Genomic DNA, 26967 nt, shown 5'->3' on the forward strand with positions numbered 1-26967 from the left:
CTATCGCGAACGCGCGCACGCCCGTACACGCGCACGTGCACACGCGCACGCGCACAAGCGCCGCGTACCCGCGCGCGCCCTAGCGCCGCGATGACGCCGAGGAACAACAGGGACCTGCTGAAAAGAGCGTAATGGAGCGCGCCGGCGCATAGGCGTACGCCAACGCCCAGGTCCGGCGCCAATGGTACCCTGACACTCTTCTCTGCACTTTCCCGATATCCTTTTTGAGAACCACCTCTGGAGGGTGTCTATTCTAAATTTTCACAGCTCTTACTGTGAGGAAACCTTTCCGTATTTGGAGATGAAATCTTTTTTCCTCTACATGTAAAGAGTTCCCCCCTGTCCTCTGTGATAGCCTTAAAGTGAATAACTCAACACCAAGTTCACTATATGGACCAGTTATATATTTATACATGGTGATCATATCCCCCTTATGTATTTATACATGGTGATCATATCCCCCTTATGTATTTATACATGGTGATCATATCCCCCCTTATGTATTTATACATGGTGATCATATCCCCCCTTATGTATTTATACATGGAGATCATATCCCCCCTTATGTATTTATACATGGAGATATTATCCCCCCTTATGTATTTATACATGGTGATCATATCCCCCCCTTATGTATTTATACATGGTGATCATATCCCCCCTTATGTATTTATACATGGTGATCATATCCCCCCTTATGTATTTATACATGGTGATCATATCCCCCCCTTATGTATTTATACATGGTGATCATATCCCCCTTATGTATTTATACATGGTGATCATATCCCCCTTATGTATTTATACATGGTGATCATATCCCCCCTTATGTATTTATACATGGTGATCATATCCCCCCTTATGTATTTATATATGGAGATCATATCCCCCCTTATGTATTTATACATGGAGATCATATCCCCCCTTATGTATTTATACATGGTGATCATATCCCCCCTTATGTATTTATACATGGAGATCATATCCCCCTTATGTATTTATACATGGAGATCATATCCCCCCTTATGTATTTATACATGGAGATCATATCCCCCCTTATGTATTTATACATGGAGATCATATCCCCCCTTATGTATTTATACATGGTGATCGTATCCCCCCTTATGTATTTATACATGGAGATCATATCCCCCCCTTATGTATTTATACATGGTGATCATATCCCCCCTTATGTATTTATACATGGTGATCATATCCCCCTTATGTATTTATACATGGAGATCATATCCCCCCTTATGTATTTATACATGGAGATCATATCCCCCCCTTATGTATTTATACATGGTGATCATATCCCCCCTTATGTATTTATACATGGTGATCATATCCCCCTTATGTATTTATACATGGTGATCATATCCCCCTTATGTATTTATACATGGAGATCATATCCCCCTCAATCCCCTCTTCTCAAGAGAGAATAAATTCAGTTCCTCTAATCTTTCCTCATAGCTGAGCTCCTCCATGCCTCTTATCAGTTTGGTTGCCCTTCTCTGCACTTTCTCCAGTTCCCTGATATCCTTTTTGAGAACTGGAGCCCAAAACTGAACTGCATATTCCAGATGAGGTCTTACTAATGAATTGTACAGGGGCAGAATTATCTCTCTCTCTCTAGAGTCCATACCTCTCTTAATACAAGAAAGGACAATTTAATACAGTGGTACCTTGGATTATGAACATAATTTGTTCCAGAAGAATGCTTGTAATCCAAAGCACTCATATATTAAAGAGAGTTTCCCCATAGGAATCAATGGAAACTCAGATAATTTGTTCCACAGTGACTTATATTGTATGCAGTACCGCATGTGACCAGAGGTGGGCGGGCACCGGAGATTCTCGGAGACACTCCAGAACAGAGTGTTTCTGAGTGGCTCCGAGTGCATCCGAGCGGCTCCAGTGCCCCCCCCCACCTCTGGCCACATGTGGTACTGCACACCCCGGAGGCTTGAATCTTGCTCGTTTTGTGAGACAACGCTCGCAGACCAAGTCAGGATTTAAAAAAAATAATAGCTCATATTACGAAACACTCGTTAACTGCGTTACTCGCAATCCGAGGTATTACTGTAATACATTTTGTCAGAATGGATACACAGAGATTGTGTCCTGTGAATCTGTTCCTGCATATGCAGAGTTAACTTTTATTTTCAGTGTCTCAACCAGAAATGTTCTCAACAGTTACTGTATAAATTCTTTTGTTTCCAATCATGTGGAGTCTTGCCTTACGATTTTTTTCAGACAACAACTGTACTAATTTATTGAAAATCAGACGTTGTGTTCACTTACAATAAAAATGTCCTAGCCTGCACTTTAAAGATTTGTCATTGGCTGCAGAAAGCACTATACTAGCGATTAGATAATCGGCTGACAACATTTTTCTTCCAGTCTTCTTATTATGTTTGGGCCTTTAGAAAGTACTATTTTACTGAAAGAGTAGTTGATGCTTGGAATAGACTTCCAGAAGTAAGTGGTTTCAAAAATGTGTGGGACAAACAAATCTATACAGGTACTTGTTTTTTAAAAAAAGGAGCTGCCAATGCAATATAGCGTGCTGGCAATTTAAACTGTATAATTCGATTTTGTTTGCTGTAGCCCATCTTACAGCAAGTATGAAAAAAAATGTGTTGCATCCTCATGCGAAAAAATAAATAAATGTGTGAGGTCCCCCTAAAAATACAGACCCTTAATCCAAGCATGTAGTCCAGAAATAGATTCCCAAAATATTTGACATCTTCTTCTAAAAAAATAAAAAATCCCCAAAAACTCCCTTATTGTACCTCCATCATCAAACACAATGTGTTTCATCAGTTGACTCGCCAATGTGAAAAATGCAATAAACTCCACGCACATGACCAATCCCAATGCACACATAGCTGAATGATCGCTCCCCAACCTGTCCTCAGCTATATAAGGGAAGGGGAGGGGATGGTAGTAGAGTTGGGAAAACGGTTCGGTCCAAGCAAAAGTTCAGCCTGAACATCGCCTGTTCGCCCATTCAGTGAGCACCCAAACATCCCACTACAATGCAGTGCGCTCTAAGCCCTGATTGGGAAAGCTCAGGGCACAATGAATATCTGGTTGTTAAGTAGCAGGGCAGGGAAGCCGGCCAATGCATCCTTAACAATGAATGAGTAATCAGCTGTCAACGGGCTTCCCCGCTGACAGCTGAATGAAAAAAAAAAAAAAATTGCCGGCAATTAAAAAAAGTTAAAAAAAGAAAAAAGGCGCGGGGGTCCCTCCCAATCCATACCAGGCACTTTGGGTCTGGTACAGATTTTTAGGGGAAACCAATGCCAAATTTGGGGTCCCCCAACATCCATACCAGACCCTTATCCGATCATGCAGCCTGGCAGGCCAGGAAAAGGGGGGTTTCCCCCCTCTACTGAACCGTACCAGGCCACATACCCTCAACATGGAGGTGTGATTTGGGCAGGGGGGCTCTGCCAGAAGCCCTTGTCCCCATGTTGATGGATACAAGGGCCTCTTCCCCACAACCATGGGCGGTGGTTGTGGGGGTCTGTGGGCAGGGGGCCTATCAGAATCTGGAAGCCCCCTTTTAACAAGGAGACCCTAAGATCCCACCCCCCCATGTGAATGAGTAGGGGTACAAACAATGTGTCAAAAATAAATAAAAACAGTAAACAGTTTTTGACTTTTTTAAAAATGTAAGACAATAAAAAACCATGTCCCCCCAATGTAGATCCATCGTCAATCATGATGCATGCTACACCGCTGGACCTGATGTCAGCAGGTGGCCCTGCCCCTTACCTTTTCACCCAAAAATCATGAAATTTACTGACAGACACATTTTTTACTGGCACTGCAAAAAAAGTAAAAAAGTAATTTTTTTTTTTTAAATGGGGATATTTATTATAGCAAAAAAGTACAAAATGTTGTGTTTTTTTTCAAAATTGTCGCTCTTTTTATGTTAAAGTTAAAGTTACAAGGAAGCGTTGGTTCGACATAAGGACATTTTGTAATTGCAGGGCTGTGCACTGCACTTTATCCGCCTTTTATTTTATGTCATGTACATCATGTACTATGGAGACACGCACATAATGTTGACCTGGAATATCTAGGTATCCATTTCCTTCCGGGATCGCGACACAGGAACCAGAAGTGATGTCATGTGGAGCCATTTCCAGCGTTTAGCAGGTTCTGGGGTCATTTTCACTTTATATGCTGTTGCAGGGATTCCACACCCCAGATGACGACCGTGGAGTCGAAACGCGTCGGGTGGACCTCCTGTTTGCATCACTCTTTGTTATATACATGCTTTTTTCTACTCTTCCAAATGTGAGTGTTTTATTCTATTTTTAATAAATTGCCTTTTTTATACGGTATCATGCTATGTTAGCCCATCTTTTCATTGCAATATATATCCCTGCTGGCATTTACCTTCCACCCTCCTCAGGATGATTGGAGCCTTCAAGTCACTATTCAGTGACAGTCCAAGGTCGATTGGTTGATACAGATCTAGGACCAGTTGTTTCCAACAGATGTGTTCAACCTAATAACCTAATAAGCTCTGCAGACTTGGGGGGTGTAAGCCCCGCAAAGTCAATAAGATCTTGTTTATTTGATGTGTTTCTGTTCAATATTAACATCCCAATTTCTATCTCTCGCCTTATTTATGGTATAGTCACCATACTAGCACATTTTTCATTATACCAGCATTTTTTTCTTATGTTTCTTTTTTAACGGGACTGCACATCTAATTGGATTTTTTTGGACTTTATAAATCACCATTTTTGTTTTTTGGACTTTGTTTATTGTGCAGTTATTATACTAGCACATTATTATACTAGCACATTTTTCAGAAATTATTTTCATTTTTTCTGAGTTTGGACTCACATTCATTATGTGTTAATCCTTGTTTATTTGATGTGTTTCTGTTTAATATTAACACCCTAATTTCTATCTCTCACCTGATTTATGGTAAAGTCACCATACTAGCACATTTTTTACCATACCTGTATTTTTTCAGAAATTTCACTTTTTCTTTGGTTGATTCACATTTCACCATGCATGAATCTCTGTTTATTTGATATATTTATGTTTATGTCACACTTATATAATTTATGCAAATTAGCTTTTTTTGCAACATTAGCGCTGCATTTATTTATTCATCGTTCTTTTTATGTTTTATAGCGAAAAAAATAAAAGCCGCAGAGATGATCAAATACCACCAAAAGTAAGCTCTGTTTGTGGGAAAAAAAAGGACATCAATTTTGTTTGGGTACAGCGTTGTAGGACTGCGCAGTTGTCAGTTAAAGGCAAGGCAGTGCCGAATCGCAAAAAGTGCTCTGGTCAGGAAGGGGGTAAATTCTTTGGGGGCTGCAGTGGTTACACAAAAGTCAAAAAACATATTTCTCCATTTACACGGTACACGACGGGGTCAGAGGCTGTACGGACATGGTACAGGGGTCAGAGACATGTGCGGACATGGTACAGGGGTCAGAGACATGTGCGGACATGGTACAGGGATCAGAGACATGTGCGGACATGGTACAGGGATCAGAGACATGTGCGGACATGGTACAGGGGTCAGAGACATGTGCGGACATGGTACAGGGATCAGAGACATGTGCGGACATGGTACAGGGGTCAGAGACATGTGCGGACATGGTACAGGGATCAGAGACATGTGCGGACATGCTACAGGGATCAGAGACATGTGCGGACATGCTACAGGGGTCAGAGACATGTGCGGACATGGTACAGGGATCAGAGACATGTGCGGACATGGTACAGGGATCAGAGACATGTGCGGACATGCTACAGGGATCAGAGACATGTGCGGACATGGTACAGGGGTCAGAGGCATGTGTGGACATGCTACAGGGATCAGAGACATGTGCGGACATGGTACAGGGGTCAGAGGCATGTGTGGACATGGTACAGGGATCAGAGACATGTGCGGACATGGTACAGGGGTCAGAGGCATGTGTGGACATGGTACAGGGATCAGAGACATGTGCGGACATGGTACAGGGGTCAGAGGCATGTGTGGACATGGTACAGGGATCAGAGACATGTGCGGACATGGTACAGGGGTCAGAGGCATGTGTGGACATGGTACAGGGATCAGAGACATGTGCGGACATGGTACAAGGGTCAGAGGCATGTGCGGACATGGTACAGGGGTCAGAGACATGTGTGGACATGGTACAAGGGTCAGAGGCATGTGCGGACATGGTACAGGGGTCAGAGACATGTGCGGACATGGTACAGGGATCAGAGACATGTGCGGACATGGTACAGGGATCAGAGACATGTGCGGACATGGTACAGGGGTCAGAGACATGTGCGGACATGGTACAGGGATCAGAGACATGTGCGGACATGCTACAGGGATCAGAGACATGTGCGGACATGCTACAGGGGTCAGAGACATGTGCGGACATGGTACAGGGATCAGAGACATGTGCGGACATGGTACAGGGGTCAGAGGCATGTGCGGACATGCTACAGGGGTCAGAGACATGTGCGGACATGCTACAGGGGTCAGAGACATGTGCGGACATGCTACAGGGGTCAGAGACATGTGCGGACATGCTACAGGGGTCAGAGACATGTGCGGACATGCTACAGGGGTCAGAGACATGTGCGGACATGCTACAGAGGTCAGAGACATGTGCGGACATGCTACAGTGGTCAGAGGCATGTGCGTACATGCTACAGGGGTCAGAGGCATGTGCGGACATGGTACAGGGGTCAGAGGCATGTGCGGACATGGTACAGGGGTCAGAGGCATGTGCGGACATGGTACAGGGGTCAGAGGCATGTGCGGACATGCTACAGGGGTCAGAGACATGTGCAGACATGCTTCAGGGGTCAGAGACATGTGCGGACATGCTACAGGGGTCAGAGGCATGTGCGGACATGCTACAGGGGTCAGAGACATGTGCGGACATGCTACAGTGGTCAGAGGCATGTGCGGACATGGTACAGGGGTCAGAGGCATGTGTGGTCATGGTACAGGGGTCAGAGGCATGTGCGGACATGGTACAGGGGTCAGAGGCATGTGCGGACATGGTACAGGGGTCAGAGGCATGTGCGGACATGGTACAGGGGTCAGAGGCATGTGCGGACATCGTACAGGGATCAGAGGCATGTGCGGACATGGTACAGGGGTCAGAGGCATGTGCGGGCATGCTACAGGGGTCAGAGGCATGTGCAGACATGGTACAGGGGTCAGAGGCATGTGCGGACATCGTACAGGGATCAGAGGCATGTGCGGACATGGTACAGGGGTCAGAGGTATGTGCGGACATGGTACAGGGATCAGAGGTATGTGCGGACATGGTACAAGAGGGGGGTCTGTCTCTGGGGATTGATCTGCTCCGTCTTTCTGTCCTCTGTCCTCCCTCTCCCCTCCTCAGTTAAGTATAGGTCAGCACAATACATGTCTGAGGTCTGACTGACCTGGATGGATGGTCAGTCAGTGCTCCGTTCCAGAATCCAGGCACAGGCAAAGATCGACCTCCCCGGACCACTGCTGTGGCGAGGCGCTGCCGAGAACGAGCGCCTGCCATTAAAAAAGGGTGCCAGGCGATGCCATCACATCACTGCGCATGTGCCTGCTCTCAGTGCCCGACCGAGTGTGTGCAAGTTCTCCCGAGTCCTGCAGGCCTTGGAATGGCGCATGCACAGTTGCGCTTTCGGCCCACAGCCATCTTTTTAACGGGCACAGCTGCCCGTAACGGACATTTACGGGCAGCCCAAAAATAGGCTTAAATTTACGGGCTGCCCATAAATTAACGGGCGGTTGGCAACACTGGATAGTAGTGACATCATTGACCAAATTTGACAGCATTGGGTGCCTGCACCTGCTCCTTTCTTAGGAACCATTGACAGAAGGAAGCTGTCATATATAGAAGTGGTAAAAATACTGCTTCTATATATACTGTATGATTTACAGTGCCCACCAAACAGGCCAAAATTCAGACATTCTTGCAAATGCCCAAACAACCAAAGTTCGCTCAGAACTGTTGGCTCATCTCTAGTGATAACCCACACCGACTAACCAGATTTAAACCTTAACTGAGTAAAAAAAATTAAAAAGATTGATGTTTAGTGACTATGTTTCACTTTTACTGATTATCGGAGAATTAGGAGCATGTGTTATAATTTGTGATTGGTCTGAATATCTTTATGTGGTGCTGTAAGACCTGTTGGGAGTCACATAACATAACAGAATCACATTTGGGCTGTGATTCTTGAATTGTATGATTCTCTGCAGACCCAATAAATTTACATTTATATGTTAAGCTCAATAAAAAAAAAATAAGCTATTCAGTAATTTTCTCAGCTAATTGGTAGCTTGCCTCAATTTTCTCCTCGGCTCATCCAATAAAGGTGATGGTTCATTTCTCACCTGTATATTAAAACAGGAACAATGAAATCCGTGTAATTTGGATTCAAGTTGTTGTTCATTATCCAGGTCATTAGGTCTTTGTAATTGTTTGGCCAGACGATCCACTGCTCCAGAGGTATCAAATTTCCTGAAAACCAAATCACAAGGTCAGTGCAGAGAATTTAAACCCAACGTTGGCATTTTTTTCCTATAAAGTACAGGTATTGGTGTGAAAAGAAGGTTGGGATATTTGTAGGAATTTCTATTTTTTGCAAACAAATTCCATCAATGTTTAGCATTTTCACATTTTTATTGAACACATGACTTAAACAACCCTAAAAGTTGATTTAAAATATAAAACCACCCGTCCCTCCAAGCAGCAAACCTTCGCCACTTTAACCTTTCTCTTCTCTATTCTGCTACTGACCACCTATATGATATAATCTCTCCCCTGACCTGGCCACCTCTGTCTACAACAGTTCACTCTCATCATCACTAGATGCACTTACTCCTCTAACCACACGCAGAAAAAGGCCCCGACCATGACAACCCTGGCAAACTGACAACACTAGAAATCTCAAGAGACATTGCCGTGCTCTTGAATAGGGATGAGCTTCGAGTTCGAGTCGAACCCGTGTACGACTCGAACATCGCCTGTTCGACCGTTCATCTAATTGCGAATGATATGGGCCGTTTGCGCCAAATTCGAGTGGCGCATCACGGCCCATAATTCACTGCGGCATCGCAGTGCATTGCTGGCTGATAATTTGCCAAGCATGCACTATGACCCCCATGCTTGGCCAATCACAGCGGCGTGTGTACAGAGAGCCGTAATTGGCCAAAGCCAGGGTGGCTTTGTCCAATTATGGCTCAGGGGGTTTAGTACACGCCCCACACTATATAAGGCCGCCTGCGTGGTGGCATTGTGTAGTGTGTTGCGGCAGTGGAGAGAGATAGATAGACAGAGAGACAGTGTCATTTGATTTAGGTTAGAGTAGGCAGACGAGTCAGTTAGCTGCACTTACAGTGTATTGTGTATATATATATATGCATCCCAGGTGTTGTATATGTGTGTATGTATATATATATATATACACTGTATTTATTGGCGTATAACACTCACTTTTTCACCCGAAAAATTGGGTGCAAATAGCACGTGCGTGTTATACGCCAATACTTCAATTTTAGATGCCTCGGAGGGGACAAGGAGGGGGGCGGGATGAGCACTGTCAGATTACATACAGTGAGAATCCCCTGTTTACTTGGCGGCCTCTGTAATAGGAAGTCCCGTCTCCTGGGCCGCCATTCGACCACTGTTCTGTCTATCATAGGAGATTCTCACTGTATATAATCTTTCAGCACTCCTCCCGCCCCCCTCCCTGTCCCCTCTAGGCTGCCTCGGAGGGGGCAAGGAGGGGGGTGGGATGAGAGCTGTCAGATTACATACAGTGAGAATCCCCTGTTTACTTGGTGGCCTCTGTAATAGGAAGTCCCGTCTCCTGGGCCGCCATTGGACCACTGTTCTGTCTATCATAGGAGATTCTCACTGTATATAGTCTTTCGGCGCTCGTCCCGCCCCCCTCCCTGTCCCCTCTAGGCTGCAAATGGGCATCGATCAGGCTGCACTGATGGCAATGGTGAGGCTGCTGCATTGATGGCAATGGCGAGGCTGCTGCATTGATGGCAATGGTGAGGCTGCTGCATTGATGTGGACTGATGAGGTCGCATTGATGGCATTTGTGAGACTGTAGATGGGCACTGACCCTTATTTTGCTTCAAAGTTCCTTCTTTAAAATTAAATTTATTTTCCCTGAAACTTCCCTCTTAAAATTAATGTGCGTGTTATACGCCGATAAATACGATTTTATATATATATATATATATATATATATATATATATATATATATATATATACTGTATTCAGTTTAGCTAGATCCGTTCCTGTTATTCTCTTCCTAATATACTGACAGGCAGGCAGGTGTTTTCACAGTATTTACAGTTAGTGTACTGTGTACCCTGCACAGTTGCACCTACAGTATAGCTACCTGAAGACAAGTGCTTATGTTCTTCTTCTGATCCTATTAATAGCACAGGCAGGCTCTTGAAGTATTTACAGTTGGTTTACTGTGTACCCTGCACATATATATATATATACTGTATTCAGTTTAGCTAGATCCGTTCCTGTTATTCTCTTCCTAATATACTGACAGGCAGGCAGGTGTTTTCACAGTATTTACAGTTAGTGTACTGTGTACCCTGCACAGTTGCACCTACAGTATAGCTACCTGAAGACAAGTGCTTATGTTCTTCTTCTGATCCTATTAATAGCACAGGCAGGCTCTTGAAGTATTTACAGTTGGTTTACTGTGTACCCTGCACAGTTGCACCTATAGCTACCTGAAGACAAGTGCTTGTGTGCTTCTTCTGATCCTATTAATAGCACAGGCAGGCTCTTGAAGTATTTACAGTTAGTGTACTGTGTACCCTGCACAGTTGCACCTACAGTATAGCTACCTGAAGACAAGTGATTGTGTTCTTCTTCTGTTCCTATTAATAGCACAGGCAGGCTCTTGAAGTATTTACAGTTAGTGTACTGTGTACCCTGCACAGTTGCACCTACAGTATAGCTACCTGGAGACAAGTGCTTGTGTTCTTCTTCTGATCCTATTAATAGCACAGGCAGGCTCTTGAAGTATTTACAGTTGGTTTACTGTGTACCCTGCACAGTTGCACCTATAGCTACCTGAAGACAAGTGCTTGTGTGCTTCTTCTGATCCTATTAATAGCACAGGCAGGCTCTTGAAGTATTTACAGTTAATGTACTGTGTACCCTGCACAGTTGCACCTACAGTATAGCTACCTGAAGACAAGTGATTGTGTTCTTCTTCTGTTTCTATTAATAGCACAGGCAGGCTCTTGAAGTATTTACAGTTAGTGTACTGTGTACCCTGCACAGTTGCACCTATAGCTACCTGAAGACAAGTGCTTGTGTGCTTCTTCTGATCCTATTAATAGCACAGGCAGGCTCTTGAAGTATTTACAGTTAGTGTACTGTGTACCCTGCACAGTTGCACCTAGAGTATAGCTACCTGAAGACAAGTGCTTGTGTTCTTCTTCTGTTCCTATTAATAGCACAGGTAGGCTCTTGAAGTATTTACAGTTAGTGTACTGTGTACCCTGCACAGTTGCACCTATAGCTACCTGAAGACAAGTGCTTGTGTTCTTCTTCTGATCCTATTAATAGCACAGGCAGGCTCTTGAAGTATTTACAGTTAGCGTACTGTGTACCCTGCACAGTTGCACCTACAGTATAGCTACCCGAAGACAAGTGCTTGTGTTCTTCTTCTGATCTTATTAATAGCACAGGGAGGGTCTTTAAATATTTACAGTTAGTGTACTGTGTACCCTGCACAGTTGCACCTATAGCTACCTGAAGACAAGTGCTTGTGTGCTTCTTCTGATCCTATTAATAGCATAGGCAGGATCTTGAATTATTTACAGTTAGTGTACTGTGTACCCTGCACAGTTACACCTACAGTATAGCTACCCGAAGACAAGTGCTGGTGTTCTTCTTCTGATCCTATTAATACCACAGGCAGGCAGCTTGAAGTATTTACAGTTAGTGTACTGTCTACCCTGCACAGTTGCACCTATAGCTACCTGAAGACAAGTGCTGGTGAGCTTCTTCTGATCCTATTAATACCACAGGTAGGCATTCTGCAAGCTGCTCTATAATCAGTGTATATATATACATCCCAGTTTTGTGCAGCTACATCTCACTGCAGTGCAGGCCATTAGTATGTCTGGAAGGCCAACAAGGAGAGGCAGACAATCACAAGCCAATAAAAGAGGGCAAGCAGGCTCTGTGTCTAGAGGCAACAGTGCTGGTCGTGGACACGGTGCATCCTCATCAGCATGTGGCCCCGTGGGACATGCTTTTCCTTTTTTTCGGCAGCTGGGCGTGTTGAGCCGCAACATGCGGAAGACTTGGTAGAGTGGATGACCAAGCCGTCCTCATCCTCCTCATCCTCTCTCACCCAGGCTCAGGGTACGTTGTCTGGCAAAGCAGCTGACAACGCGGCCTCTTCCTTCGGCTCAATGGCATCAGTCACTCCTTCCCTAGCCCCACCATGTCCTCCTGAGGAGTCCCCCGAACTGTTTGACCACAGTGTTGGGTACATGCTCCAGGAGGATGCCCAGCATTTTGAAGGCTCCAATGATACTACTATGAGGTACTCAGCTAGAGGAAGGCAGTAACGTGAGCCCAGACAGAGGGGGTGCCTAAGAAGCACAGCAATCTGGAAGTCATGTTCCCCCAGCTGCAGCATACTGCCAGCTTTGCTCCAGTGATGAGGAGGGAAGGGATGATGAGGTCACTGACTCCACGTGGGTGCCTGATAGGAGAGAGAAGTAGGAGGAGAAGGCACATCACCAACGAGGCAGGATGCCCTCCAGGGCCCAGCTTAAGGACAGCACACCGGCTGTATCACACTGCAGAGCTCTGCATGTGCAGGGCGCTGCTGTCTCTGCACGTTATTCCAAAAGTTATTTGGTGTGGGTGTTTTTTGAGATGAGTGCATCAGATCCCACCGCTGCTTTTTGCAACATATGTCTCAAGCGTATCTCGCGTGGCCAAAACAGCACCCATTTGGGCACCACATGCTTGACCAGACATATGTTGACCTGCCATGCAGTTCGTTGGCAAGCGTACCTAAAAGACCCACACCAAAGAACAAAGAGGACCTCTCCTTGCTACTCATCAGCTGGGATCTCCAACCCCACTATACCTTCAGTCCTCTCTGAGACCTGCACTGAGAGGAATGAAGGTGTAGAATTAGGTGTGTCACTGCCAAGTACTTGCAGGCAATCTGCTATCAGTACACCGACGTCAGATTGTACCAGGCAAATTTCCCTGCCCCAGCTGCTGCACCACCGAAAGAAGTTTGCTCCCAGCCATTCACATGCCCAGCGGTTGAATGCTAGCTTGGCTAAATTGCTAGCACTTCAACTGCTGCCTTTTCAGTTGGTAGACTCTGCCCCCTTCCGTGAGTTTGTTGAATGTGCGATTCCTCAGTGGCAGGTTCCCAAACACCACTTTTTCTCACGGAAGGCGATTCTGGCTCTCTACCAGCACATGGAAGGCAATGTCTTGGCCTCACTGGATAGGGCGGTCAGTGGTAAGGTGCATATTACCGCTGGGTTTCCTGCAAAATGCAGATGTGTGGGCCATGTGCTTTAATGATCTTTTGTCTCTGGTAAGCCTCCATAGACCCCTGGTGGTGGTTTTTTCTTCACTTTTCATTTCTACAATCAACATTTGTGGACTTTTTTTTACAAAAGAACTCTTAATGGTGTTAATCCCATTGGACTTTTTTTGGACTTTATCTCTGTTTTTTATCAATCAATATTTTTATTAATATTTAATATTTTTCAATTTTTTTTGGTATATTAAGTATTTGTTTTAGTTTATAGCACTTCACTTTGATTCACTTTGTATTCTAAAGGATACATCATAAGTCTGTGATATCAGTTTCACATACACTGTATATTGTTTGATTCATTTAAATTTGTTTTGGGGTTTATAGCGCTACACTTTTTTTGTTTATTGTCTTTTGCCTTAGTTCTATAGGTGTGTTGGCTGCTATTTGCTTCTATTCTCTAGCGCAGCGTATTTAAAATGTTTTTTTACTGGACAACATGTTGCTGAGGCTTGGGTCAGTCAAAGAAGGAGTGGTGGAGAAGGTGGCCGTCTGACCAATGCGTTCAGACAATTTTTTAGTCCGCAGCCCCAAGGTATGATCGGTTCCAGCAACCATCGCCAACGTCTGTTTTACATGGTGCAGGAATACCTAGGTGCAAGAGCTGACTTGGACACCTTTCCCACCAAAAATCCTCTGGGTTACTGGGTCTTGAGGATGGATCACTGACCAGAGCTTGCCACAGTATGCAATACTGGCCTGTCCTGCATCCAGCGTTCTTTCAGAATGCACATTCAATGCTGCTGGAGGCTTTGTAACCGATCACAGGGTGCGCATGTCCATGGACTCGGTCGATCGACTGACCTTCATAAAAATGAATCAGTCTTGGATCACCACCAGCTACCAAGCACCTGATGCTGATGTAACCGAATAATTTTTTTTGCAATGTCAGATCCCTTCAAGACTGCCTATGCTGATGCTGAGTGACTATCCTGTTATGCTGAGTGACTATCCTCTTCCTCCTCAATGATCATGCTGATAGCTTGTAAGAATATTTTTGGTTCTGGGCGCCGCCACCAGTGGCTAAGGCCCAATTTTTCAGCCCCTGTTTAACAGGGGCGTGTAGTTACAATTTTTGATGCAATATTTTGCAAGGAGGGCTCGTTGCTGCGTTCCAACTAGAGTATCTGTGAGGGGTTGCAGTGTTGTGGCACCAGTGCCTAAGGCCCAATTTTTCAGCCCCTGTTTAACAGGGGTGTGTAATTACAATTTTTGATGCAATAGTTTGCAGCAGGGCTCGTTCCTGCGTTCCAACTAGAGTATCTGTGAAGGGTTGCAGTGTTGTGGCACCAGTGCCTAAGGCCCAATTTTTCTGCCCCTGTTCAACATGTAATTACAATTCTTGATCTAATATTTCACAGCAGGGCCCGTTCCTGCGCCCACCAAGAGTAACTGTGAGGCCCCAATTTCTGCAGAGTATATAGGGCAGGCCTCTACTTTCAAACATCCAACTTACAAACGACTCCTACTTGCAAATGGAAGGAGACAACAGGAAGTGAGATGAAATCTACCCCTAGGAAGGGAATTTCTCTCCTGTAAGAGGAAATATGGGAAAAACGTATCTCCTCTCCACTGATGCTTTATCAACAATCCTTGTTTCACTAAAAACCCCAAATTGTCGAAAAACATTTGTCATTAGCACAGAAAGTGAGGTTAAATCTTCTGAAGAGGAGGACAGACAGCAAAACAAATGTCACAGGGGTGATAACCCTTCCCAATGGTTTCCAAAAAACTTAAAATAGATTTTTTGGCTGGAGCTACACTTTAAAAATGTACCAGTTCAAAATTACAAACAGATTCTACTTAAGAACAAACCTACAGTCCCTGTCTTGTTTGCACCACCTGTATACTGCTGTTCAGAGTATATAGGGCCTGGGGGCTCCACTCCTTTCCTTTTTTTAATTTGGGTGCGGGGTTCCCCTTAATATCCATACAAGACCCAAAGGGCCTGGTAATGGACTCGGGGGGGGGGGGGGGGTACCCATGCCGTTTGTCTCACTGATTTTCATTCATATTGCCAGGACCCGACATTACATTAAAGCCGCAAGCAGTTTTAAATGACTTTTATTCCTTTAAAAATGTCATTTTGTGTAGGGACTGTTCTAAGCACAGGAAACACGCGCCACTTTACAGGCATACTATAGACACCCCCCAGGTACGATATTTGAAGGATATTTTACTTTTTTTCACTTTAAGCATCATTAAAATCCCTGCTCCCGAAAAAATGGCCGTTTTTAAAACTTTTTTTTTTCATACATGTTCCCTGGGGCAGGGCCCAGGTCCCCAAACCGTTTTTAGGACAATACCATGCAAATTAGCTTTAACTTTAAAATTAGCACTTTTGATTTTGAACGTTCGAGTCCTATAGACTTCAATGGGGTTCTAAAGTTTGCGCAAATTTTCAGTCCGTTCGCAGGATTTGGTGCGAACTAAACTGGGGGGTGTTCGGCTCATCCCTACTCTTGAACGACTGTGGCGTAAAACCAAATGCCTATGTAGCGCTGGTAGATTTTTAATCTACCACTTATATGTAAATTTAGTGGGTCATATTTTCTGTACATAGTTCAGATTTAATCTATAGCTAAATTAGCTTCTGTTCCAACCTTGGTTGTGTTGCGTGCAGTTCCACTCCGTCACCTGTAGATGTCGGTGTCACTACAGACCGGAGCTGGAAAGCAGCAGACTGAGGTGTATTGAGTGCTCTTCTTTCTCAGAAGTAACTCGGCAGAGGTTGTCCCCTGCTGTGCTTTCTGGGAGGGGGTATTTAAGGGTCGGATGCCATATTTCTGGGTCTTTTCGTTCAACCTACTGGCCCTCCTGGCCGACAGGTATGTGTTAGGAGTCCTACCTCGTGGTCCTCCGGGCCGGAGGACTGCGATGCTGCAGCGTGTGGGTGGGCCCAGAAGTCTGTCTGGGGCCTACTACAACAGCTGTGGAGATGGTCCTGTGCTGTCTGTCCTGCGGGAAGAAGCTGTACAATTGAGAAGAATCCAGGGGAGGACCCGTCATGGAAGGATTATGCGGAGAGCTGGTCTGGAGAGGGGCCTGGTGACTCAATTGGAGGACGCATCTTAAGTTAACCTACCACATAGTACGGCTTAAAGGTTCTGGTACTGTGTTGCTGTTCACTGAAAACTACTACATCCTGTGGCAGAGGATCGTACAGTTTGTTTCACTCAAGTCTGTGGCAGAGACTTTCTGCTCGTGCTGTGCACCAGTTGCTAGGTTAGTGAGAGGGACCTATCGGGGCGGGCAAAGATTTAAATCCTGAACTGAAGATACATTCATCTCTGAGATTTCCATTCCTTAGTGCTACACCAAGAAAAGGTATTTGAACTTCCCTGCAACTCTTCTTCTACTTCTTTCCTGCCACTTCTTCCAGTTATCTCCCATTAAAGCATTGGAAAAGTACTAAAGTGACTGGTGCCTACATTGTTAGCTGATAAGTTCAACGTGGACTCTAACTCTGGTATTAGTGAAACTACAGGTAAAAAGGTGACAGAAACAGCCCGCTTTAAATCAGCAGCTCCACCGTGAGTTATTACTACACCTACAAGACTTCACCCTATATAAATCTGCTCTTCTAAAATACAATTCCTGCCTCCATGCTGCCAAACAAGCCTACTTTGTCTCTCTTATTAATACTTTGTCTTCCGGTCCCCGTCGGCTTTATTCAACCTTTAACTCTCTGCTTTGTCCCCCACCCCCTCTACCCACTAACTCACTCACTGCCCAAGAGATTGCCAATCACTTCAAAGACAAGATTGATGCAATTCGTGAGGATACCTCCCCACCCAACATACCTTGCCTAATAGCACATTCAACGCTCTCCTCTTTTGAATTAGCTACTACTGAAGAGGTTACAAAACTTTTCTCAGATGCCCACCTAACCATTTGTCCCTTAGATCCTGTTCCCTCACAACTACTACGGTCACCCTCTTCTTCTATCCTGTGCTCCCTCACTCACATCTTCAATCACTCCCTCTCTAGTGGCACCCTCTAAAACATGTGCAGATCACTCCCATACTTAAAAAGCCCTCACTGGACCCCACAAACCTAAACAACTTAAGATCCATCTCATTGCTCGCATTCACCTCTAAACTTCTAGAACACTTATGCCGCGTACACACGGTCGGACTTTCTATCCTACTTGGTCCGGCACACTTTCCGACGGACTTTGTCCGCCAAGTGCGCCGGACTTTAAAACGGACGGACTTGCCCACACACGCCGGGACTTTCCGGCGGGCTAGGTCCGTCCGTCTTTCCGACGGACTTTCGCCGGAGTTCCGGCGGACTTTCAGAATGAACGGACTTGCCCACACACGGACAAGTCCGTTCATTTTGAACGTGACTCAGGTGCGACGGGACTAGCAAAGGATGTCAATCTTGCCGCTTTTATCGGCGAGATTGACACCTTGCGAGCCCCGTTGCGAGGCATACCAGGCCCTTAGGTCTGGTATGGATTATAAAGGGAAGCCCCTACGCCGAAAAAACGGCGTGGGGTCCCCCCTAAAACAACATCACCCAGTGACCACGCCCCCTAAAACGTCACAGTCCCAGCATGCTCAGGGACTGTGACATCAAAAGGGGGCGGGGTCTCCGCCTATATAAGTCACAACGCAGCCCTCGGAGAGCAGTCCAGCCGGAGAGAGCGTCGTGTCAACATCTGGAGAAGAGAAGAGAAGAGAAGAAGCCCAGAAGCCCAGAAGTCCGGACCTCTGCTGGCAAGAGAGCTACCTGAAGACAGCAGAGGAGCCGGCCGAAGAACTGGAACACCGGGAGAAGAACCAACCGGACGCCGGGAGAAGATGAAGCGGAGGGACCCCCGAAGCCGGAAGAAGATCCCCGAAGCCGGAGGAAGATCCCCCCCCGGAGCTGTTTAATAAAATATTTTAAAAACCTGTGTAGTGTGTTTTATTACTTACACTTTTTCCCTAGGTGAATGGGTAGGGGTACCATGTACCCCATACTCATTCACATAGGGTGGGGGGCCGGGATCTGGGGGCCCCCTTATTAAAGGGGGCTCCCAGATTCCGATAAGCCCCCCGCCCGCAGACCCCGACAACCAACGGCCAGGGTTGTCGGGAAGAGGCCCTTGTCCTCATCAACATGGGGACAAGGTGCTTTGGGGTGGGGGGCCCCGCGGGCGCCCCCCTCCCCCAAAGCACCCACCCCCCATGTTGAGGGCATGCGACCTGGTACGGTTCAGGAGGGGGGGGGGCGCTCGCTCGTCCCCACCCCCTTTCCTGACCGGCCAGGCTGAGTGCTCGGATCGGGGTCTGGTATGGATTTTAGGGGGGACCCCACGCCGTTTTTTCGGCGTAGGGGCTTCCCTTTATAATCCATACCAGACCTAAGGGCCTGGTATGCCCCGCGCTCGCCGCAATAGGAAAATGTGTTTTTCCTATTGCAGCGAGCGCGAGATGCAATACCCTGCCCTCGTGTCGTATCTGGTCCGTCGGACCAGCATACACACGAGCGGGCTTTCCGTCGGACCAGCACACACATGAGCAGACTTTCCGCCCGAAACTGAGTCCGGCGGAAAGATTTAGAACTTTCTTCAAATCTAGGTCCGGCGGGCTTTTGGGAAAAAGTCCGCCGGAAAAGTTCGCCGGCGCCTACACACGGGCGGATTGTCCGGCACACTCTGGTCCGCCGGACCAAGTATGCCGGAAAGTCCGACCGTGTGTACGCGGCATTAGTCTATAACCATCTTAGCTCCTACCTAAAACCAACAGCCAGTACTCCATACTCTTACTACTTGACCTCTCTGCGGCCTTTGATACTGTTGACCACCCGCTCCTCAATAAACTACATTCCCTTGGCCTCCGAGACTCTGCTCTATCCTGGTTCTCTGCCTATCTATCACAGCGCTCCTTCAGTGTCACCTACAACCAGGGGCGTTGCTAGGTGGCAAAAAGACCAGGGGCTTCAGCCCGAAGTCCAAGGCAGGCACGGGGGGGGGTTTGGCTGGGCGGTGGGGTGGTCTGGTTGTGTGTGTGGGGGGGGGGTAAGCTCACTTGCTGTTTGCTGCCTGGCTTACCAGTGCCCATCAATGCTGACTACTAAAATCACCTACCTGACATACACACACTGACCTACCTGACATACACACACTGACCTACCTGACATACACACACTGACCTACCTGACATTCACACACTGACCTACCTGACATTCACACACTGACCTACCTGACATACACACACTGACCTACCTACCTGACATACACACACTAACAGGGCCTTTAAGTATGCTTAGGCCTGGCAAGCCACCAAACCCTTCATCCAGGCCAAGCACGTTCCCCTCCAGGACGATTACATCATCTGCACCTTCATAACCAGGCCAAAGCATAGGGCCCCTTTCATACAGGGACGGTGCGGGCGTTGGCGGTAAAATGGCGTTATTTTTAGCGCCGCTTTACCATCGTTTTAGTGACGCTATTCAGCCGCTAGTGGGGCGGTTTTAACCCCCCGCTAGCGGCCAAAAAAAGGGTTAAAACCGCCCGCAAAGCACCTCTACAGCAACGCTATGCCGGCGGTATAGCTGCGCTGCCCCATTGATTTCAATGGGCAGGAGCGGTTTAGGAGCGGTGAATACACCTCTCCTTCACCTCTCCAAAGATGCTGTTTGCAGGAGTTTTTTTATCTCCTGCCAGCGCACCTCTCCAGTGTGAAACCCCTCGGGCTTTCACACTGGAGAAACAGCAGCGGCAGTTTCAGGTCGGTTTACAGGTGCTATTTTTAGCGGAATAGCGCCTGCAAACTGCCCCAGTGTGAAAGGGGCCTTACAGAGAACCGGGCAGATTATATCATCATCACAGAAGAGATTTGACTGATGAGATTATTGGATTATTTTCACCACAATAGCTGCTTACAATCCTTTGTTTAAAGAGGCCGCTGTCAGGGCATCCCTGGATTGTAGGCGTCCCCCATACTCAGAGAAGGACAACGCTTTGCACATCTCCCGGGGAGGAGCTGATGCCATAGAGGCACCTCATATCATGCATAGTGACTGAGTCTACCAAGGGGCTGCTCCACATTATACAAAGATCAATAAAATAAGTTCAATCAGGACATTTATGAAACATTATTAACACAAAATTGGCCTTTCTGATTCGTCTGATCCCAACAATTACCACCCTGACATTTCCACTGATGTATATATTTTCTATTCCTGTTGGTCCATGCATCCAGCTTGGCATATACAGTTTTTTTTGTGATAGAGGTCTACTGTAATACTTTTCTGTACCATTACCTGTTCAACAATGAGAGATATACACTGACCTTCTTTAAGGCAGGGCAAAAGATAAAAAGTATACATTTATATAGATCAGACCAAAATGAGGGACAAAGGAGGAGGAAAGAGGGACTTTTTTCCAAATCAGGGACAGTCCCTCGAAATCAGGGACAGTTGAGAGCTATGCATGAAGCCCGCACATCCCTGGCCCAAGATGGCGCCGGCCGGGTACACAGCAACCACGAGCTGCCGCCTCCACAGCATGAACATGGAGAAATCATCTGATCAGTAGTCACAGACCACTGTCGCCCTTTGATAGAGGTAAAAGACTGGCTAAATCCCCTGCTCACTCTCCTACCAAAGCTCCCCCGCTGAAGAAGCAATTTGTAGCTGGGCCTTGTAGTCTCACAACCAATTCTCCCTCCAACGAGCCACTTGCAGCATTTCCTACCTCAGATAATCCTGCATCAAAGCATTCTCTCAAAGCCATGATATCATCACTACAAGCTGACATGCAGACGGAATTCACAGCATCTATTAGTCACTTTACATGACAGGATTGATTATCTGGAGGACCGTACTGAGCACACAGAACAACAAATAATACAAGTGAAGGCGCAAAAACTATTTAAAAAACGTTGTGCCAGAAAAACATTCTGGATTTATAATCTGGATGTTCTTTCGCCTGGTGGTATTAACGAAGGCATCGAAATCTCCACCATTCTATAAAATACCTCATATATATCAACACACACATACATTTCTATCTCCACTCATCGACTTTATAGTAGAAGTTATCAGTCCATTTCCTAATCTTTATTTATTTTACTTTAGGTTTTTCATTTCTTGGGGGAGGCGGGATATTACTATTGTAAGTATCGTTTTGTAAGTATCGTTAGAAATATGAGCTAGAGGTATTTGTACCATTTTTTAACCACTTCAGCCCTGGAAGAATTTACCCCCTTCCTGACCAGAGCACTTTTTGCGATACGGCACTGCGCCGATTTAACTGACAATTGCGCGGTCGTGTAAAGTTGTACCCAAACAAAATTGACGTCCTTTTTTCCCCACAAATAGAGCTTTCTTTTGGTGGTATTTGATCGCCTCTGCGTTTTTTATTTTTTGTGCTATAAACAAAAAGAGCGACAATTCTGAAAAAAAAGCAATATTTTTTACTTTTTGCTATAATAAATATCCCCCAAAAATATATAAACATTTTTTTTTTCCTTTTTTTCCTCAGTTTAGGCCGATATGCATTTTTCTACATATTTTTGGTAAAATAAAAAAAAAATTGCAATAAGCGTATATTATTTGGTTTGCGCAAAATTTATAGCGTCTACAAAATAGGGGATAGTTTTATGGCATTTTTATTATTTTTTTTTATTAGTAATGGCAGCGATCTGCAATTTTTATTGGGACTGCGACATTATGGCGGACAGATCGGACACTTTTGACACTATTTTGGGACCATTGTCATTTATACAGCGATCAGTGCTATAAAAACTGATTATTGTGTAAATGACACTAGCAGTGAAGGGGTAAACACTAGGGGGCGATGAAGGGGTTAAGTGTGTCCTAGGGAGTGATTCTAACTGTTAGGGGGCTGGGCTTCAACTCACATGACAGCAATCACTGCTCTTGATGACAGGGAGCAGTGACCTCTGTCATGACACAAGGCAGAACAGGGAAATGCTTTGTTTAAATAGGCAACTCCCCATCCTACCTCTCCGTGACATGATTGAGGTCAAGGTCAGAGAGAAAGTGGTGGGCACCCGCAGTGCCGCTTCTTAAAGGGAACCTGTATGCCCTTTTGCCGACGTAAATCGGCGTGCGCTGGTCGGCAAGCAGTTAATCCTTTTGTTATGTTTTATATATGAGATATATGCGCATGACTTCCTTCAGATGTTATATTGTTATGACAGTATGTTCTACATTGTGAGTAAGCATATATAGGTCTTGTTATGCTATACACTTGCCACTTATTAAATTATGGTATCCCCAAAAAAACTCTAGTCGCAGTCACGATGAGAATCGCTGATCGCTGCCATTACTAGTAAAAAAAAAAAATTATTAATAAAAATGCCATAAAACTATCCCCTATTTTGTAGACGTTATAACTTTTGCGCAAACCAATCAATAAAGGCTTATTGTGATATTTTTTAACAAAAATATGTAGAAGAATACGTATCGGCCTAAACTGAGGAAAAAAATGTTTTTTTATATATTTTTTGGTGATATTTATTATAGCAAAAAGTAAAAAATAATGCGTTTTTTTCAAAATTGTCGCTATTTTTTTGTTTATATTGCAAAAAATAAAATCCGCAGAGGTGATCAAATACCACCAAAAGAAAGCTCTATTTGTGGGGAAAAAAGGACATCAATTTTGTTTGGGAGCCACGTCGCAGGACCGCACAATTGTCAGTTAAAGCGATGCAGTGCCAAATCGCAAAAAGTGCTCTGATCTTTGGTCAGCAAAATGGTCCGGGGCTTAACTGGTTAAATGTGAGTTGACACCTATATGTCTATTAAAGTTTATTTTAAACGTCTACACCCAGAGGCCCCTCTCTTCTTCTTTTTTCTGCACATAGAACAATGCCACCACAGCCCATAACACTGTAGTAGATATACCGGATGAACACTTCTGTATACGCCATACAACAGTTATGCCTGAAAGTTGCTGACCAGGAGGATCACTCCAGGCGTAACAATATAAAAATCAGAGGAGTCCCTGAGGCTGTTACATGAGCTGAAATAGTCCAGTCACTAACCGCTCAAGATTTGCAATTTTTTTATCGGGCTCACAGGATCCACAAACCACAACATCTTCCAGCTGCTTTCCTGCCTAGGGATGTTTTAGACCAAATTCATTTCTTCCATGCTAAGGAAAATATGATTAGAGTGGCTAGATCTATGTGCTCACTACCCAAGCCATTTTTTTAAATATCACACAATAATGATATCTCCGCAGCCACCTCCTAGGCTCGCATAAATCGTTAATGCCAGTAACCGCCGCACTTGTGGAGCATAAAATGACCTACAAATGGGGATTCACCACAAAGTTATTGGTCAGGTCACATACCAAAACCAACAAATTTCTATTCTGACCACCAAAGATGGGTTGAAACAACTACACAACTGGGACATAATCACTGGCCCCCACCCGAGACGCCAACATCTAAACCATCCTCTAAAATTACCATGCCATGGGCCGATCGAGACCCACCATAGCTATTGGCAGCCTCCACAGCTACTGCCTCTCCTGACTAGGGATTAGCCGAACCCCCCCCGGTTCGGTTCACACCAGAACCTGCGAACGGACCGAAAATTTGCGCAAACTTTAAAAACCCATTGAAGTCTATGGGACTTTAACGTTCAAAATCAAAAGTGCTCATTTTAAAGGCATAATTTGTATTGTCCAAAAAGGGTTTGGGGACACGGGTCCTGCCCCAGGGGACATGTATCAATGAAAAAAAGTTTTCAAAACGGCCGTTTTTTTCGGGAGCAGTGATTTTAATGATGCTTAAAGTAAAAAAAAAAGTGAAATATTCCTTTTAAACATCGTACCTGGAGGGTGTCTATAGTATGCCTGTAAAGTGGCGCGTGTTTCCTGTGCTTAGAACAGTCCCTGCACAAAATGTCATTTTTAAAGGATTAAAAGTCATTTAAAACTGCTTGCAGCTTTAATGTAATGTCGGGTCCCGGCAATATGGATGAAAATCAGTGAGACAGACGGCATGGGTACCCCCGCTCCCCCAGTCCATTACCAGGCCCTTTGGGTGTTGTATGGATATTAAGGGGAACTCCGCACCCAAATCAAGAAAAGGAAAGGCGTGGAGCCCCCAGGCCCTATATACTCTGAACAACAGTATACAGGCGGTGCAAACAAGACAGGGAATGTAGGTTTGTTGTTATGTAGAATCTGTTTGTAATTTTGAACGGGTACATTTTTAAAGTGTAGCTTCAGCCAAAAAAATCTATTTTAAGCTTTTTGGAAAACATAGGGAAGGGTTATCACCCCTGTGACATTTGTTTTGCTGTCTGTGCTCCTCTTCAGAAGATTTCACCTCACTTTTTGTCCCAATGACAAATGTTTTTTGACAATTTGGGTTTTTTAGTGAAACAAGGATTGGTGATAAAGCATCAGTGGAGAGGAGACACTTTTTTCCCACATTAACTCTTATGTCCCGTACACTTGGTCGGACATTGATCGGACATTCCGACAACAAAATCCTAGGATTTTTTCCGACGGATGTTGGCTCAAACTTGTCTTGTATACACACGGTCACACAAAGTTGTCGGAAAATCCGATCATTCTGAACGCGGTGACGTAAAACATGTACGTCGGGACTATACTGTAAATGGGGCAGTAGCCAATAGCTTTTATCTCTTTATTTATTCTGAGCATGTGTGGCACTTTGTGCGTCGGATTTGTGTACACACGATCGGAAATTCCGGCAACAGATTTTGTTGTCGGAAAATTCTATAGCCTGCTCTTAAACTTTGTGTGTCGGAAAATCCGATGGAAAATGTGTGATGGAGCCTACACACGGTCGGAATTTCCGACAACACATTTTCACACATTTTCCGTCGGAAAATCCGACCATGTGTACGGGGCATAACAGGAGAGAATTTCCCTTCCTAGGGGTAGATTTCATCTCATTTCCTGTTATCTCCTTCCGTTTGCAAGTAGGAATCGTTTCTAAGTTGGATGTTTGAAAGTAGGGGCCTGCCCTATATACTCTGCAGAAATTGGGGCCTTAGGTGTTGGTGTTGCCACAACACTGTAAGCCCTCACAGTTACTCTTGGTGGGCGCAGGAACGTGCCCTGCTGTAAAATATTAGATCAAGAATTGTAATTACATGCCCCTGTTGAACAGGGTCAGAAAAATTGGGCCTTTGGTGGTGGTGGTGGTGGTGCTGGTGCGACAACACTGTAAGTCCTTACAGTTAAAATGTAAAAAAGTATATCAGCGCACATATGACATAAAAATAACTAAAGCAGCTGAACACCAGGGTCAAACGATCAAATCCCTCCAGATAAATAAATAGAAAGGTGCAGCGCTAAATCAATAAAATGACCATAATGAAATGTATAATAGCTAAATCACAAAGGAAGCACAGGAAATGTCCAATAATAAAATGTCCAAATTATGCAGAAATGAATCCACCAGGAATGTGATGATCACAGCAAACAATTGTGACTGATACTGGAACCCTTCACCATAAACCAAATGGCCTCTCACCTGGTCCCAAAGATAAATCAGGCAATCTTATAAGGTCAGCAGATAGCAAGGATCTTAAAAGCAGGGGACTCCTCCGGATGACCAGGTGGCAGGTTGATATCGTTATCATGAAATCACAAAAGGTGCAGACATAGTGCTCTCCGTATGTAACAGTTTATTATAAAATGAATGAAATCAAACTTACATAACAAGCACTTCTCAAGTGCCAGGAAACGAACATGGGAACACAGCAGAGTGTGTACGAGCGGTGGAGCATGCGCAGTAGCCGCGGATGACGTCACGACGTCACGTTCTGGACGCGTTGCGTCCCAGTGGGCGGGGACTTCCTCAGCAGATGTCGTGACTACGTGGGCACCCGCGCTATAAGGAGGTGAGTTGTTATGGCAACACCAAAACAACTACGAATGACGTGTACCAAATGTGGGCAGGCTCCGGAAGTGTCTCCACACACATCATTCCGAGCAAATACAGCCCAGTTTGGTATTAAAAAGGCTCAAAGCTGCACATGATATAAAATTAAAATAGAACTATAAGAAAACAAATAAAAACTGGTGTTAGCACAAGACACACATGAAGTGTAGTCTTGAAGGAACAGTGACAAACACCATAATAGATAAAATGAATAAAAGAATGATAACCGTCATCCGCGACCACCGACTGCTCACCAACATGATAAAATAAAATAAAACTATCATTACCATCACAGAACTTCCCAATATACAGATTATCAAAAAAAACTTTATCGATCAGATATGAAACAATTAGTATCGAATTCTACATTTAACCCGTCGGGGTACATGACCCCAGTCTCATAAATCCAGTGGGATTCTCTTTTACTAAGCTGCCGGA

General features: G+C 45.1%; 1 protein-coding gene across 1 annotated transcript in view; it reads right to left on the bottom strand.

The window, feature by feature from the left end:
- Positions 1-26967, bottom strand: part of LOC141147860 (uncharacterized) — a 66272-nt gene that overhangs the window by 17131 nt on the left and 22174 nt on the right. Inside the window, exon 2 of the mRNA XM_073635028.1 lies at positions 8399-8525. Within this exon, the coding sequence (XP_073491129.1) occupies positions 8399-8525 (127 nt within the window). The remainder of the gene's footprint in view (positions 1-8398; positions 8526-26967) is intronic.

This window comes from Aquarana catesbeiana, linkage group LG06 (genome assembly GCF_042186555.1).
Source record: "Aquarana catesbeiana isolate 2022-GZ linkage group LG06, ASM4218655v1, whole genome shotgun sequence".
Classification (NCBI taxonomy): Eukaryota; Metazoa; Chordata; class Amphibia; order Anura; family Ranidae; genus Aquarana; species Aquarana catesbeiana.